Source organism: Topomyia yanbarensis, unplaced genomic scaffold (assembly GCF_030247195.1).
Source record: "Topomyia yanbarensis strain Yona2022 unplaced genomic scaffold, ASM3024719v1 HiC_scaffold_4, whole genome shotgun sequence".
NCBI lineage: Eukaryota > Metazoa > Arthropoda > Insecta > Diptera > Culicidae > Topomyia > Topomyia yanbarensis.
Genome location: NW_026683602.1, coordinates 1,267,408 through 1,280,359, shown reverse-complemented (window position 1 = coordinate 1,280,359; position 12,952 = coordinate 1,267,408). Strand labels below are relative to the sequence as shown.

At 42.5% G+C, this 12,952-nt stretch overlaps 1 protein-coding gene and 1 non-coding gene across 4 annotated transcripts; both read right to left on the bottom strand.

Annotated features, from left to right (window-relative positions):
- Window positions 1-1,857: 1,857 nt before the first annotated feature.
- Window positions 1,858-12,295, bottom strand: LOC131695379 (lipase 3-like). Of its 3 annotated transcripts, none has more exons than XM_058983850.1 (6): window positions 12,168-12,295; window positions 10,505-11,111; window positions 3,341-3,725; window positions 3,084-3,283; window positions 2,880-2,972; window positions 1,858-2,560 (listed from the first exon to the last, which is right to left on the bottom strand). In XM_058983850.1, exons 2-6 carry the CDS (start codon window positions 10,958-10,960, stop codon window positions 2,015-2,017), a joined length of 1,680 nt encoding a protein of 559 aa, XP_058839833.1. In that variant the 5' UTR covers window positions 10,961-11,111; window positions 12,168-12,295; the 3' UTR covers window positions 1,858-2,014. The 3 variants fall into 3 exon arrangements, with proteins under 3 accessions (XP_058839833.1, XP_058839834.1, XP_058839835.1); XM_058983851.1 differs by having other exon boundaries at window positions 10,505-11,108; window positions 12,168-12,290; XM_058983852.1 differs by lacking the exons at window positions 2,880-2,972; window positions 12,168-12,295 and having other exon boundaries at window positions 10,505-11,108.
- On the bottom strand, window positions 8,863-9,003 carry LOC131695506 (U4 spliceosomal RNA). Its single transcript, XR_009306648.1, has one exon. It is a non-coding gene; the product is annotated as a U4 spliceosomal RNA (small nuclear RNA).
- Window positions 12,296-12,952: the final 657 nt, after the last annotated feature.

The window sequence follows — 12,952 nt, the reverse complement described above, 5'->3', positions numbered from 1 at the left end:
TATTCGACGTCGTGTTGCATGATTTTCATCACTAAGCTTTCTCATTATTAGTATAGCTTGTCTCGTATGATGTATTTGTATGTGGGACACTTCTGTAAACTCAGGTTCCATTTTTAACGTGATCAACAGTTCCACCTCGCGCACTGTACGTCTAAGACGGGTGGGTCTGTAAAAATTAATCGCGATTATGTTCTCCCGTAATGGGCGAATTTTTTTTTGTGGTTCACTCATTTCACTCGCAGCTGGCGGCTATTCTATAGTTTACTTGTTTGTTTGCGTGCTAGTCACAGGCGGTGCGATTTCGGACCTCTGATCTGTACGAGATGAGGAAGCAGAATATTGGTAAATTTGTACAACTCCAGCTTAAATTCGTACTTTTGGCAACGCTAACAGCTTCAATATGCATGCAACCGGCTGACGGGTTGTGCTACGAAGAAAGATTATACACGAACCGCGGAAAAAAGACGGCGTATCATTGATTTACTGCCGAGTATAGCGTGAGACTATGTGACCTCCCTTGGTTACTACTCCTGGTTGGTGATGATGGTTCCAGCTCAACCCCCACAAAGTTGTGGCGACACCTGCCGGGCCCGAATATAGATCGCAGTAGGAAAGGGAAGGAATGTTAGTCCGATACTTGTTTTTGAAAGAAACCGTATATACTACTGTGCAGCCCATAAGTGTCACGGGAGGAGGGAGATTGTTAAAAGTAAGGGGTTCGATTCCAAATTGTGCTAGAGTTCGCGCGCGATTCTAGGTTTTAGGAGCCAATATGCTTTGAGAATATCGCAACGGTACATAGCGGGGAATATCTGGAAGCGCTGAATTATTTTTACAGAAGACAAACAATTTCGAAAAAATAACGGCAACAAATAAAATCTATCGATCGGCTTTACGCAACTCCAATCACAACTACAGTGCGCGCGGTGAAACAGTTTATAAAGGTCAAAATGGAGCGTAATCGTACGGAAGTGCCCCACATCCAACTACATCATACTCGTAACGTAGTGCTGATAGCGTGTAATAGGTTGTTCGAAGAACTTTATAGCGACGAACAACATGCAACACGACGCCGAATACGACAAGAGTAAAACCAAGTTCTTGGTTTTTATAAATTCAATAAATAACGAAAAAATTGAAACGGCGGGAAAATTTATTTTCAAATATTATTTGCACATAAATGGGAATTTCCAATGTAAATTAATATATTTTCAATAGTTTACAGTTCGGGTTTATTATATGGCCTTCGACTGGCATTGCCCAGGGTCACTAGTTTAAATATATTCATAGTTTTCCACTTACAAAAGAATCAGTATTTTTAGTTTGGGTGGGTCCTGCTAAAAGCGCAAGATGTTAGCTTGCTTTAGATGCTGCGATTGACAAATCATCTTAGCTATTCGAAATCGTGAGTTAATTCAGCAGATCGATGTTATTTGTTCGATGAAAATATCTAGGTATAGATATGCATTTGGTTCGAACAGATTGAGTGCATTTGGGAGATTCCTTTATGGACGGAAATTATTGTGGATTTAACAATACTTTCATCAACTCAGTAAATATGTATGAAAACAATTTTGAAGAATTGCCCAATCCATATCCTATCTATAGACTATCAATAAATTGCTAAGGATACGGATTATTGAGTTCTGTTATAACAAGTAAATGCAGCAGTTATGGCAATAGTATGATTTAGACAAACGACGATATTCTACGCTTTAGGGTCTAATTCTGTTATTTTTAAATCTAAGATCACAAATGATTCAAACAAGAGACATTTAAGTTAGTTTATTCAGTTTTAAATAACATCAACTTAGAGCAATGACTTTCGAATAGTTTTAGCTAAACAAATCTGATGGCTTTTAATTCTTCCTATTCGTTTATTTTCCCTACAGATTAGAATATAACAATAATAAAGCGCTTATCGTTTTGTTTCAATAGAAATAAAATGCTCAATCAAAGAAAAAATCCTGCGCAAAGCATTACAGTGACGACACGCTCACCCGAACCGCGCCGATCACTTATACCTCTGCATCAGCATAACCAGCTGCTTGTAGACCACCTCCGGTGCGTCGTTACCCCACAGAAAGTCAACGTGGTTAAAGTTATCATTCGGTACCCGAAACATCCCGATCGAGGTGCGTGTCAACCGACTGAACAGATTGGCCACATCCATCGGACCGGCCAGCCAGTCATTGTTGGCGTAGAACAGTGCGATCGGTGTCGTGATACTATCCAGATCGTAACTCGGAGGCTTCGACTGTCCGTAGCGTCGTTGGTTCTCCGCCTCGCCGTAGTCGAACTGTTGAAAATTGCCGTGTTCGTGAATTTCCTGGGCATAGTGAACCACCGTCTTGGTTGACGTCCCGGCCGGCGTGTGACCGAAGATGACCGGCATCAGGGTGGCGTTGTATTGCTCCTTGTCGAAGCCGCACAGCACGAAGACGGTGTTCTCACAGATGTACTTTTCCGCCTCCGTCAACTCGCAACCGTACTTGGCCAGGTAGCGGATGATTTTGTTCTGCGGCATGAACTCGTTGCTACCGAAGAATTTCAGGATCATCTGGGACGGGGGGAATAAAGAGATATGATTTAAACTGTAAGAGCAGGAAGTGGATTGATCGTAGCATGGCAGGAGTAAATAATTTGTTTTAGTTTGATCCCTCTACAAAACACCCTAGCGGACGTTAGGTTCTCTTCCGTTAGCAGCAGTGGCATCTAAGTTACAGGATTGTGATCCAAGTGAGCGGTTACTTTTTATTTTTGGTTTTGTTTACAGAAGGGGAGGGTAAGGCTGTCAACCGAGTCACCAGCGTGGAGGTGGGAGAAAGTGTGGGAGAGCGAAGGTTTTTTTTGTTCTATTATTGCAGAAACGAACTCACCAACAGACGCAACGATAGCCGCTTGAGGATATCGTTGGCGAACCCGTCTACCCAATTGGGAATATGAAGACTGGGAAACTGATCTAGTGGTATCTTCAGGGATGAGCGACGATGATGATAGATCGAGAGGGTGAGTGGAAAGATGGATGCGGTTATCATGTGTTTTAGCAGTGGCATTTGAAAGAGATTCGGGTTTCTAATTACCTCGATGTCGTTGGAGAACGGAGCTAGCAACCGAATTGGACTTTTGACGTGTCCCATGAAGGCAACGGGGGCCATTGCGAACACGGCCTCAATACGATCGTTGTACTCCGGTCGACTGGCAAGCAGCACGAAGGCCATAGTAGTTCCCATCGAGTGACCCACGTAGAGCAGATTCCGATCGGTGGCATTATGTTCCAACTCTGAAATAATTCGTAACAATTTATTTTTTATGTGTTTTTCATCAGATACTCTCTTACCTCGCATAGCGTAAACAAAGTCAATCTCAGCTGGAATGTCAAAAAGTGCCATCTCATGCCAGCTAAAATCCCAGAATGCCGTCTCGTCGCTACTCATGGATACGTGCTTCCGGGAGTAGGTATTCCCGCGGGCATTCCCCAGCCACACATCGTACCCAGCATCGGCTAGGATGAAGGCCAGTGCCTTCTCCGGTCCACTCAGCAGCCAATCGGCCGAACTGGACAGCAGACCATGCTGCAGAAAGACGGGCTGACCGGTACCTTTGCCACTGCTCGCACAGCCAGTCCGACCGCATGGGATTCGATGCAGCGTCAGCAGGTATCCATCGACCGTTTTGAGTGTGTGGGATTCCGCGTTGTACCCGTGACGGACTGCTATTTCCGGCTGTGGGAAGGGGAAGTGAAAAGGGTACATTAGTTGTAGCCAGTTGTAGTTTGAAATGGTCGTGGCCTTGACGTGAGCTATATTATTAGGTGACAGGAAAAATGTGCTTGCGTGCTTTCGAATTATTAAGTTAGCTGTTTTGATTACTGGAGGGTGGGTCTTTCAAGAATTGTTTTAGAAATAATTGAAAACATATGCAGGCTATATTCATAATTCGCTGGTTGGATCATTTCTTCGAAGTCGGCTAACAAATCTTAAAATTGTCAATTTGACATTCAAATGCTTTTTAATTGGGCCATAACCGAACCAAGAGGTATGTGGTCCTGTTTTTCACTTCTTAGCACTAATTAACGGTTATAATTTGTGCAAGATCAAGTACACCTAGTAACGTGTCTGGTTATGTTTCCAGAACACGAAACCGTTGCCGGCGTATGAGCAGTAGCTGTATGGTGTGAAAAGTAGCATGTACCATGCCTCAAAACACGTACAGAGTAACATTATTCTTATTGCTTTGTTCTGAAAGGTAGCATAAACAGCCCTTCACACAAGAAGGAAAGGCTGTAAAATAACTAAATCGATAACATACATTTAAAATGCATGGCTTGCTGTCCTGAGTGCAGTGTTTGGATTGGTTCAGCTTGAGAAACAGTTCATTGTTTACAATCTTGCTATTGTTAGTACCATATATCCACAACCCAGCTCCAGTTCGTAGAAAAGAAAAGAACTAACAAATCAAAGAAGGCCGGAAAAGCGTTATGAAAATTTATCGCCACAATTTCCTGCATCCTTCACAACCGTTTGCTGTGCATATCTATATACAACCGTTCGTCCAGCAAGTGAGCTTATTACGATGGTTATTTCGTTATTGGCTTGTGGGTGGGTCAGCCACCCATAACTACCATGGATGACGCCCACAGTAAAAGAGCCACCGAGTTTCCAGAACGAGTGGCCTTGTCCCGGAGCCCTTTCACACAGCCTTCTCCTGGCGTCTTCTGTTTACTTAGTGCGATTTCCCGTACTCCCAACCCACTCCAATATAGTTTATTTTCGTACATTGTGATTGTGCCTTGTCAGACAAAGATTATTTTGCGACTATGATTTTGTTTTGTTAGCTTTCGCCAACTTTCTTTGTTCGGAATAAAAACTTTGACCGAATATGGAATCTTATCGGACGAAAGAATGTGAGTTTTTGCACTGACCATTTACAATGAATCATACGTTTATGTTAGTTTGAACCAGATGACCTGTCATGCAGAAGATTACGAATAATTAAAAACATCCAGCAGCTGCAGCTGGGCATTAGTCAGTTTTCTGACTAATTGACAAGTGTTTATAACATCTTTTCAACTGATCGTTAGCAATTTATTTTTCTTTTCTTTTTGCAGGTAAGCTACTTATGAAACATTCTTCACTAAAGTTGGTCGGTTATGATCCAATTAGGTTTGCGACATGGTAGGCTGCTCGCCGGTTCACAGGGGCAAATAACTAAAACTGTCTAGTTTTGAAGAAATATTAGTTTAGCATTTAAGCACGTCGCCGAAATTCTGGAATGTCTGGTGAGTGAAATTTTATTCTTAATGCCTTATTACAAAAGATAGTGTATGGTTGCGTTTCAGTTCAGAATCGTTCGAAATTGATTAATTAAAAGAAAATTGCTAGCACGAATCTGTGTCCACTAAATAATGCAGACAGCCCACAGAGGCGGCCACATCCTAATACACTCGGTTTTTACGCGGTTTTTTGCGAGGTTTTTTACACGGATTTCGCGTAGCAAACATCGACCTTTGTCTCCTACTCGTCAAGACTTCCGAAAACACCCGTATTGATTGGGTTAGGGACCATTCATAAATTACGTAACGCAAAAATTGCACAAAATTGCCCCCCTCCCCCTCTCCCCATGTAACGAATTGTCACAAATATCTATCGTCCTATCCCCTATTACGCAACAAATGTCTAAAAAAAGTTATGAATGATCCCTTATAGCGAATTTCGCTAAACTAGAAGCCGCTACCTTGGATTTCAAAATGGCGTCAAAAATCAATTTCTGGCACCTGCTGGTCAAGACCATTCCGAAAATATCCATAATGATAGGGTTATAGAGAATTTCGCTTGACCGAAAGTGGTCATCTTGGATTTCAAAATGGCGTCAAACATAGGTTTCTGGCAGTTACTCGTCAAGGCCATTCCGAAAATACCCATATTGTTGAGGTGCAGGCCATAAGCGGTCTTCTAGACCCTTCTCTTCCATCTTTCCGAAAATCTTCTAAGTCTTTTGCATTTAAAAGGACCTAGATTTTTTTCAGGAACAAGTTTAAATCTTTTGCATTCAAAAGGAATATTTTTGCGAAATCCGTGCAAAAAAAATTCAAAAAATATTCTAACAGGGTTTTTTACGCTATAATTAACGCGATTTTTTCGCGGTACGTATCCCCCGCGTAAAAAAAACTGGGTGTAATCGTCTCTTCTCCCGATGTCCATAAGCAATCTCCTGAAAAGAGGGTCAAGGTTGAATAGTAGCATTCGACAAAAATCACAATCATGAACGAACTTCGGTCAGTTTTACTACATTCTACCTATCGGAAATAAAATTAAGGGGGGGGGGGGGGGTAAATTAAAGATTTTCAAATTTAATTCTTTCGCTCTGATAAGGGTTAATTTGTTTACCAAAGAAAATATTCTCTAGGTGGAAGATATTTGTTCCAGTTAGCCGCGGTTACCAGCACGGAACTGCACAAATCAAACAATGCAGTCAGTCCTCGAAGGCGGTCGCATCCTAAAAATCGTCTTCTCTCCCTGTATTGATAAGTAGTGCCCCAAAGTGAGGACATCTGACAAAGTTTTATAGCAGCTACTTCTGTTTGAAATTTTCAGCCGATGCATGAAACTAACGGGAACCATTCAGGAACGAGCTTCGGCCGGATGTTTGAAAATTGTTTATTTTTTCGTGTGTATGCTAATTTCCAATCATCAGAAATGAAGATAATGGCCTCTACTAGTAGTGCGTAACTACACAAACTAATTCAATCGCAATGCTCCACCCGTATACCACTCACAAATATTTCTTCGGTATTGTATAACCCTTCTATGAGGGCTCCGTTCACTTCAAACAGCTCAATACGAATGATGATACAAACAAATCTGTATAGCGGGCCTATATTTAAAATTTTTCATCATTTAATTGTTCGGTTGGTACACCTCGTTGACGGCTCTGACCGAGATGGGCTGGAAATTTTGACCTCTTCCGTAGTTTTCCAAAGATTTTCAAAAACCTTTTTTATGTTATCAGTGCATGCCATTCATACTCCATGCTCCAAAATATAATACAATATTGCTTAGCATATTTTCGACAAAATGACGAAGAAGTTGCATTCTATGCAACAAACAAATCTAAACGTTCTAAACACTTACACTTTTTTATGGAATTTTTTTTAAAGGGGCCCCCGTGTTGAAACGTAAGTCGTTTATCACGACAAAACACTTGATGGCAAACAAGTGCAACACTAAAACACCTCGGTAATTAAACGAACGTTTTAACATTTACAAATGCGGTTTCACTCACCGCGTTGCGCGTTCATGAATCTGTCACGTCCCGCGTCCGGAGGTGTCTACCTTCGGCCCTAGCAGCCTAGACTCATGCCTTCAGTTGGACGACTAATCAGAAAAATGACGCTCATATTCACTAGACAACATTCCACGGTTACATGACCAGGAACTGTAGTGATACGGAGCAACTTTCTTCTAGTATCTGAACCCTACACTGAAAATTAAGCATCAGAGTCACGATTCGCGCGATCAGTCAAGAACACACGCGAATATGCGAATGGCGCCACAAGGTTATAAAATCAAATTTACCCACGCGAGTTACATACACGCTAGCACACGCGACATACAAACGCACACGCGATTGAGAACGTTAACTTACAAACGTTCGAGCCCTTCATGATGATACACGCCATTGTGAAGTACGCCTGCACATATCTGAACCATAATAAATATCAAATTCAGAATCATGGCACGCTGCAGTTTACCGAAGGTAGTGTTCTAGTGGGGCCATTGCCTGTCGCATCTGCAATTGTAGCGAGTGAAACTGACGGGGAGCTCTTTCGAGACACTAGCTCTACAGTTCCAGTAGGATGACATTCGAAAAAAAGAAAACACTCAAACTTCTATCGGTCCATCCAATATATTTTGATTCTGGCAGCCCTACTACTTAGCGTGATGTTTTTCTACTATTTTCTCTTTACGACAGCTCGCATGACAACATGTAAATGTCAAGACTGGGACATTTAAAACTTTTCTCCGAAGTAAAGTCACAGACATAACACAATAAGAAAATTCCTCCAAAAATATCGATCCGCCAATTATCCCAAAACACTAGCGCTCCACCTTTTATGTACGGTCCCAAATATTGGGTTATCCCTCAGGCTTGGGAGTAATTGCTCTAATGGTATATCCCCCGCATCCTTGTACATGTCAGTGGTGCTATCACCGCATATGCGACCCCAGTCCCAATGAAAATATATTAAATATAACGGGCCAAGCATTGTTTTTGAGTGTTATATCTGTTAGTCTATGGTAAAATGTTGATCATTCTTCGAATTACTCGATACAAAGAGTTCACAAATTACTTCTCTGAAAGGTTAAACCAAATGCTGCGTCAAGCCTAATTTAAAATTGTCTCGACAACATTATCACCTCTATTAGAGCAATCCACGACTGCAAACTTCACACCGGGTAGTTAATGTTCTGTTCGACCCTGTACCAGAACAACTCACGGTTAAATAAAACAACCTGCAGCATAAGTTCTTTTAACTTACTTTTGAGTTGTGCGTCGCTTTCGCACTTATTAGTGTTGTCTAAAACAAAACGAGAGATTCGACTCAGTCGAGGTCTTCCGTGGAGGAAGGTACTTTTGAGTTGTTTGGGGTATACTCAAAATTAGGTAAATTCAACTTAAATTTAAGTATTAAAAACCTATCAATGAGTTGTAATTTTTGCCGTGGTTAAATGGAAACACCTTCAACACGGTTTACCTAATTTTAAGTTCCCCCACGATACCACGAGATTGAGTCAAAGGAACTCAATTTTAGGTAGTTTTTTGTTTCCGTATAGTTTATATTTTTTTTACGATAAGAGTCCCCTCGCGGGGCTGCCAAAAATTGCCATAGCGGACGGTATTTCACGTCCTCAAGGCGGGGTATTGGTATTAGTTTTCAACTAGCAATAATCGCACCTCGGTTGTACCTCATTGGTTACGATATCGCCACTGCGCAAAGCTAACGAGTCAAAGGTCGCCGAACCCTGTACTGTTCGGTGCGACGTTCTACGCTAGCGATCCGTAACGAGACGAATTTTGCCCCCTATCATCACGCCGCGGGTAAAAAACTTTCGTCGTCCCTTTTTACATTAGCAGAACGGCGACAACAGCAGCCTTCGGCAGTGCTGCCGTTTCAACATTCTATAGAGCGATCTAATAAAAAAAATGGAATTTACTAAAGAAAACTAAATGCTTCCTATTGGCGTTCTCGGTTTAAACGTAGCACAACACCGATCATTCAAGCTTAAGTGTAATCAATCTTTTTTATGTCGTTTTTGCTTGAGGGAGAAACTTAGTTTTAGATCTAAATGGTGTTAAACCGTTTATTTAAAGCCAGTTTCGAGCCTAGGGTATGCGCAACTGAACTGAAAACCAGGTTGAGTTCTAACCTGAAACATATTTCGGGTTCGCTCAACCACCGCTGTTTTGCGAGAACCAAACTCAGTTTCATTAGAAACGTTTGTTTAAAACAACTAACCTGGGTTAGTTTCTAGGTTCTCAATCGAAAATGACATTATACTACACCGGTGTAACGACATATAAAAACGAAAACGATATATGAGTCTTGACAAATAATCTACCGAGCAAACGGTAAAAAAACTTAATTTTATAGAAAAATCTGATTGTGGCAACACTGGCTTTCAAAAAGGTTCCACGCAGCACCAAAATTCTGATAAATAAAGGGAGAACTTCTTTTTCCAGCCATTATTTTTCGCAACCTTACTGTTCTGATTTCGACGCATGGCGTGTTCGGTTTCCCGCCAGTATGTACACAGCACTGTCTGCAGACATCAGGCAGCAGACGCAGACTTGCCGGGTTTCCCCGCATATTTGCACCTCCCCTATCGCTTACTCTTTTTCACTCTCTCTCTCTCTCTCTCTCTCTCTCTCTCTCTCTCTCTCTCTCTCTCTCTCTCTCTCTCTCTCTCTCTCTCTCTCTTCTTCACCATCTGCTACGCACCAGTCATCAGATGGTTAGATCTCGTTCGCGAACCGTTGTTTTTCACAGCCTGCTCGGTTTGTGAAAAACGTACAAAGAAAGCAGCTTCACTTTCAAACATGCTGCCATCGATCATAGAAGAATGGCTGAATTCAGCCGGGTCGAGAGGGTCAAACAGAATGCTTCGTCACGCTGCGTCGCGTTAGGCCCTATTTGAAAAATTTCAATGCTGTCATGACATCATCGCCTCGCCTGCTTTGGGAAGCTTTATATGGTTTGACAGCCTTCTCAAACCGGGATTCCGACGCTCCGCCGTGGCGAAGCATTCTGTTTTACCCTTTAGTATTGAGCCGTCTTGACGTTTAATTTGGAGCGAAATAAATGGTTTTCACGGGAAATTTGGGTGCAAATGAACGACTTTTCGACTTGAGGGAAGGGCGGTACGCATTTTAAACATCAAATATTTCAATGTACTGTAAAGACACGAAACGGAACCTAGATTGCCGAGCAAAATAAACTCACCGTGCTTAGATCCGTGTCCGGGTTGTACGGAATCGAAACGGCCCGCGGTTTCAGCCAGTTGAACGGATTCCAGAAGGGCGTCTGTCCATCGATTGTCATCGAGGAGGAGGCTACTGTCGAGCTGACGGTGTTACCACCGGCCGTCGAAGTAGTGTGTCCGAAAAACGAACCGGTTGTCACTTCCGCTTCCATCGATGCCGGTGGTCCTGCCTGCTGGTCTCTCACTTCACGGTCACCGCTAAAGCCACCGATGTCCAGGTAGCTTTTGGCAGTTTCTGCCGTTGACATCAGTCCGGATATGAGGTTATCTAGGATACTTTCGCCACTTCCGCCGGTTGCTGAGTTTGCTACTGCTGCTCTTGCGTGGTTCGGTTGATTAGCGACTAGCAGCAGTAGTATAAGTAGGCCAATACTGGTGGACACCGGCGAACAGCCGGTTGCTTTGACCAAGGTCATGGTTTGTGCAGTTTTGTTTTCGGGCTTCGTCGAACCGGTTTCTTTCACTCAATGTGTCGGTAGCACGCGTTGCTGTTTGTTTTTTTTTTTTTTTGCTGCCCGGTTCGGTCTTTCAACCCTTTGTGAGCTCTGCGCTGTTTTTTATTATCTGCTGAAAGAGGGAAAGCCGTTGACAAGTGTTGTTTTGGAAATAACGGGAAACGCCAGGTACATTTTAAAACGAATTCTTGCTTTTATAGGCTAGCGGGTCGGTCTTTATGGAAAGTTTAAATATTAAGTAGGTACTGGAAATGGAGCTTTTCTTCGTAGGTTGTAAACTTCACGTTGCATCTAGGTCGAAATCGAGGAGGCCGTGTGAAGAGGCACGATTCTCGTCTCGCACGCACAGCACTGTTGTCTCAGTTACTTACTGATCTTTTTGTACTGGTGAAAACAACCGATCGCAACTTTATCAACAGGCGGGCAAAAGAAAACAAATGCGATGTAATGAATCATCAATCAATCTTGTCTCACATTCCGCACTTCGTTGAAAATCGAATCGTCCGTCCCTATCAAGCGTGCCAATTCAATTCACTTGCGGCTTCTGCCAGACCACAGATGAGAGTGATTATCACTATGCTACTTTATTCGCAAGTCTGTATGGTTATATAGTCCGACTGATTAGCAAGCAGCTTAGGCCAAAGATCAACTTTTGTTGTAAGCTTCCGCATTCGTATGTGTTAAAAACAAGCTATATAAATGAGACATTGTTTCACGAACAATAGTCGCGACTATATGAAATCTGAACTGGTAAGAGTGACAACTTTCATTTTTGCTGTCCTCTAATCGAATGGATCTTATAACCTGTAACTGTGTCTCTCTAAAGCTGATTGCATTATGAAGGAGTATGACAAATAGCACTTGCACTTCTCTCACTATTCGCTTATGACGCGCGTTTTTGTTGAAATCGAAATTGTAATCGAGGTTTCAAATTAGTAAACCACTCTTTTGCATAAAAAATGCATCTCTGCTGGACAATGTTTACATTCTTCCACGCTACATTGAAGCTCGAAGATCGTTTTCACTCACAGGCCTTTTAGGGCCCTCACCAATTTATGACCTCAAAGAAAAACAGTAGGCATTGAAACAACACAGATCCCGCAATTCCCCAACCGCCACAATTTATCAATCAAAGGATGCGTTTCCGTAGAACTACTTGCGTAAATACCTTCCAGCAAATGCAATTGTTCACACTTTCAAAAAACTTGCAAACAATCACGCGCAGTTTCGCAGCACAGACAATTTTACCGGCAGCGTCTCAACGCGTCTGTAGCTCGGAACCGACTCCGATTCACTGACTGACTGAGTGAACTACTGACTGAGGCGGCACTTAACCACAGCACGAACGAGTCGGTTTCGCTTATCCTGTGCCTTGCACATCCCATTCTTTTCACTCATTTGCGGCGAACAGTTTTCATTCATGAATTGAGTCTCCGCACGACGTTGAGAGGCATCACAGCGATACCAGAGAGAAAGTAGCGAGCATACAAGTGAGAGGCTTTCTCTTGTTATGTTATGGAAGCTGGTCTTTGCGAAAGGGCGTATCATGGGTTTTGATTAAAGGACGATTCAGACGATACATCCGCTTCCGTCAACGGAACGTCACCGCTCCGTCAGGATAAGTTTAATACTTTTCCCTTGTGCCCGTTCAAACGTGCCGTACGTCAAAACGTTCCGTGTCATTGATGTTGTGTGTGAATGCTTCCATTTAATTGCATGTAACTAATCTTGACGTTCCGTACCGGTGACGGAAGCCTGATGTATCGTGTGAATCGTACTTAATTATGGAATTTGCGTTTCGATTTTGTCTCATCAGAATCCGACACTAACTTAGTGACAGGGCGAAGCTAGCGCCGGATACCTGTCACTCACTAAGTTAGTGTCGGATTCTGATGACACAAAGTCGAAACGTAAATTCCTTAACTATTTTACTTATAGGTTATCCGCTCTTTG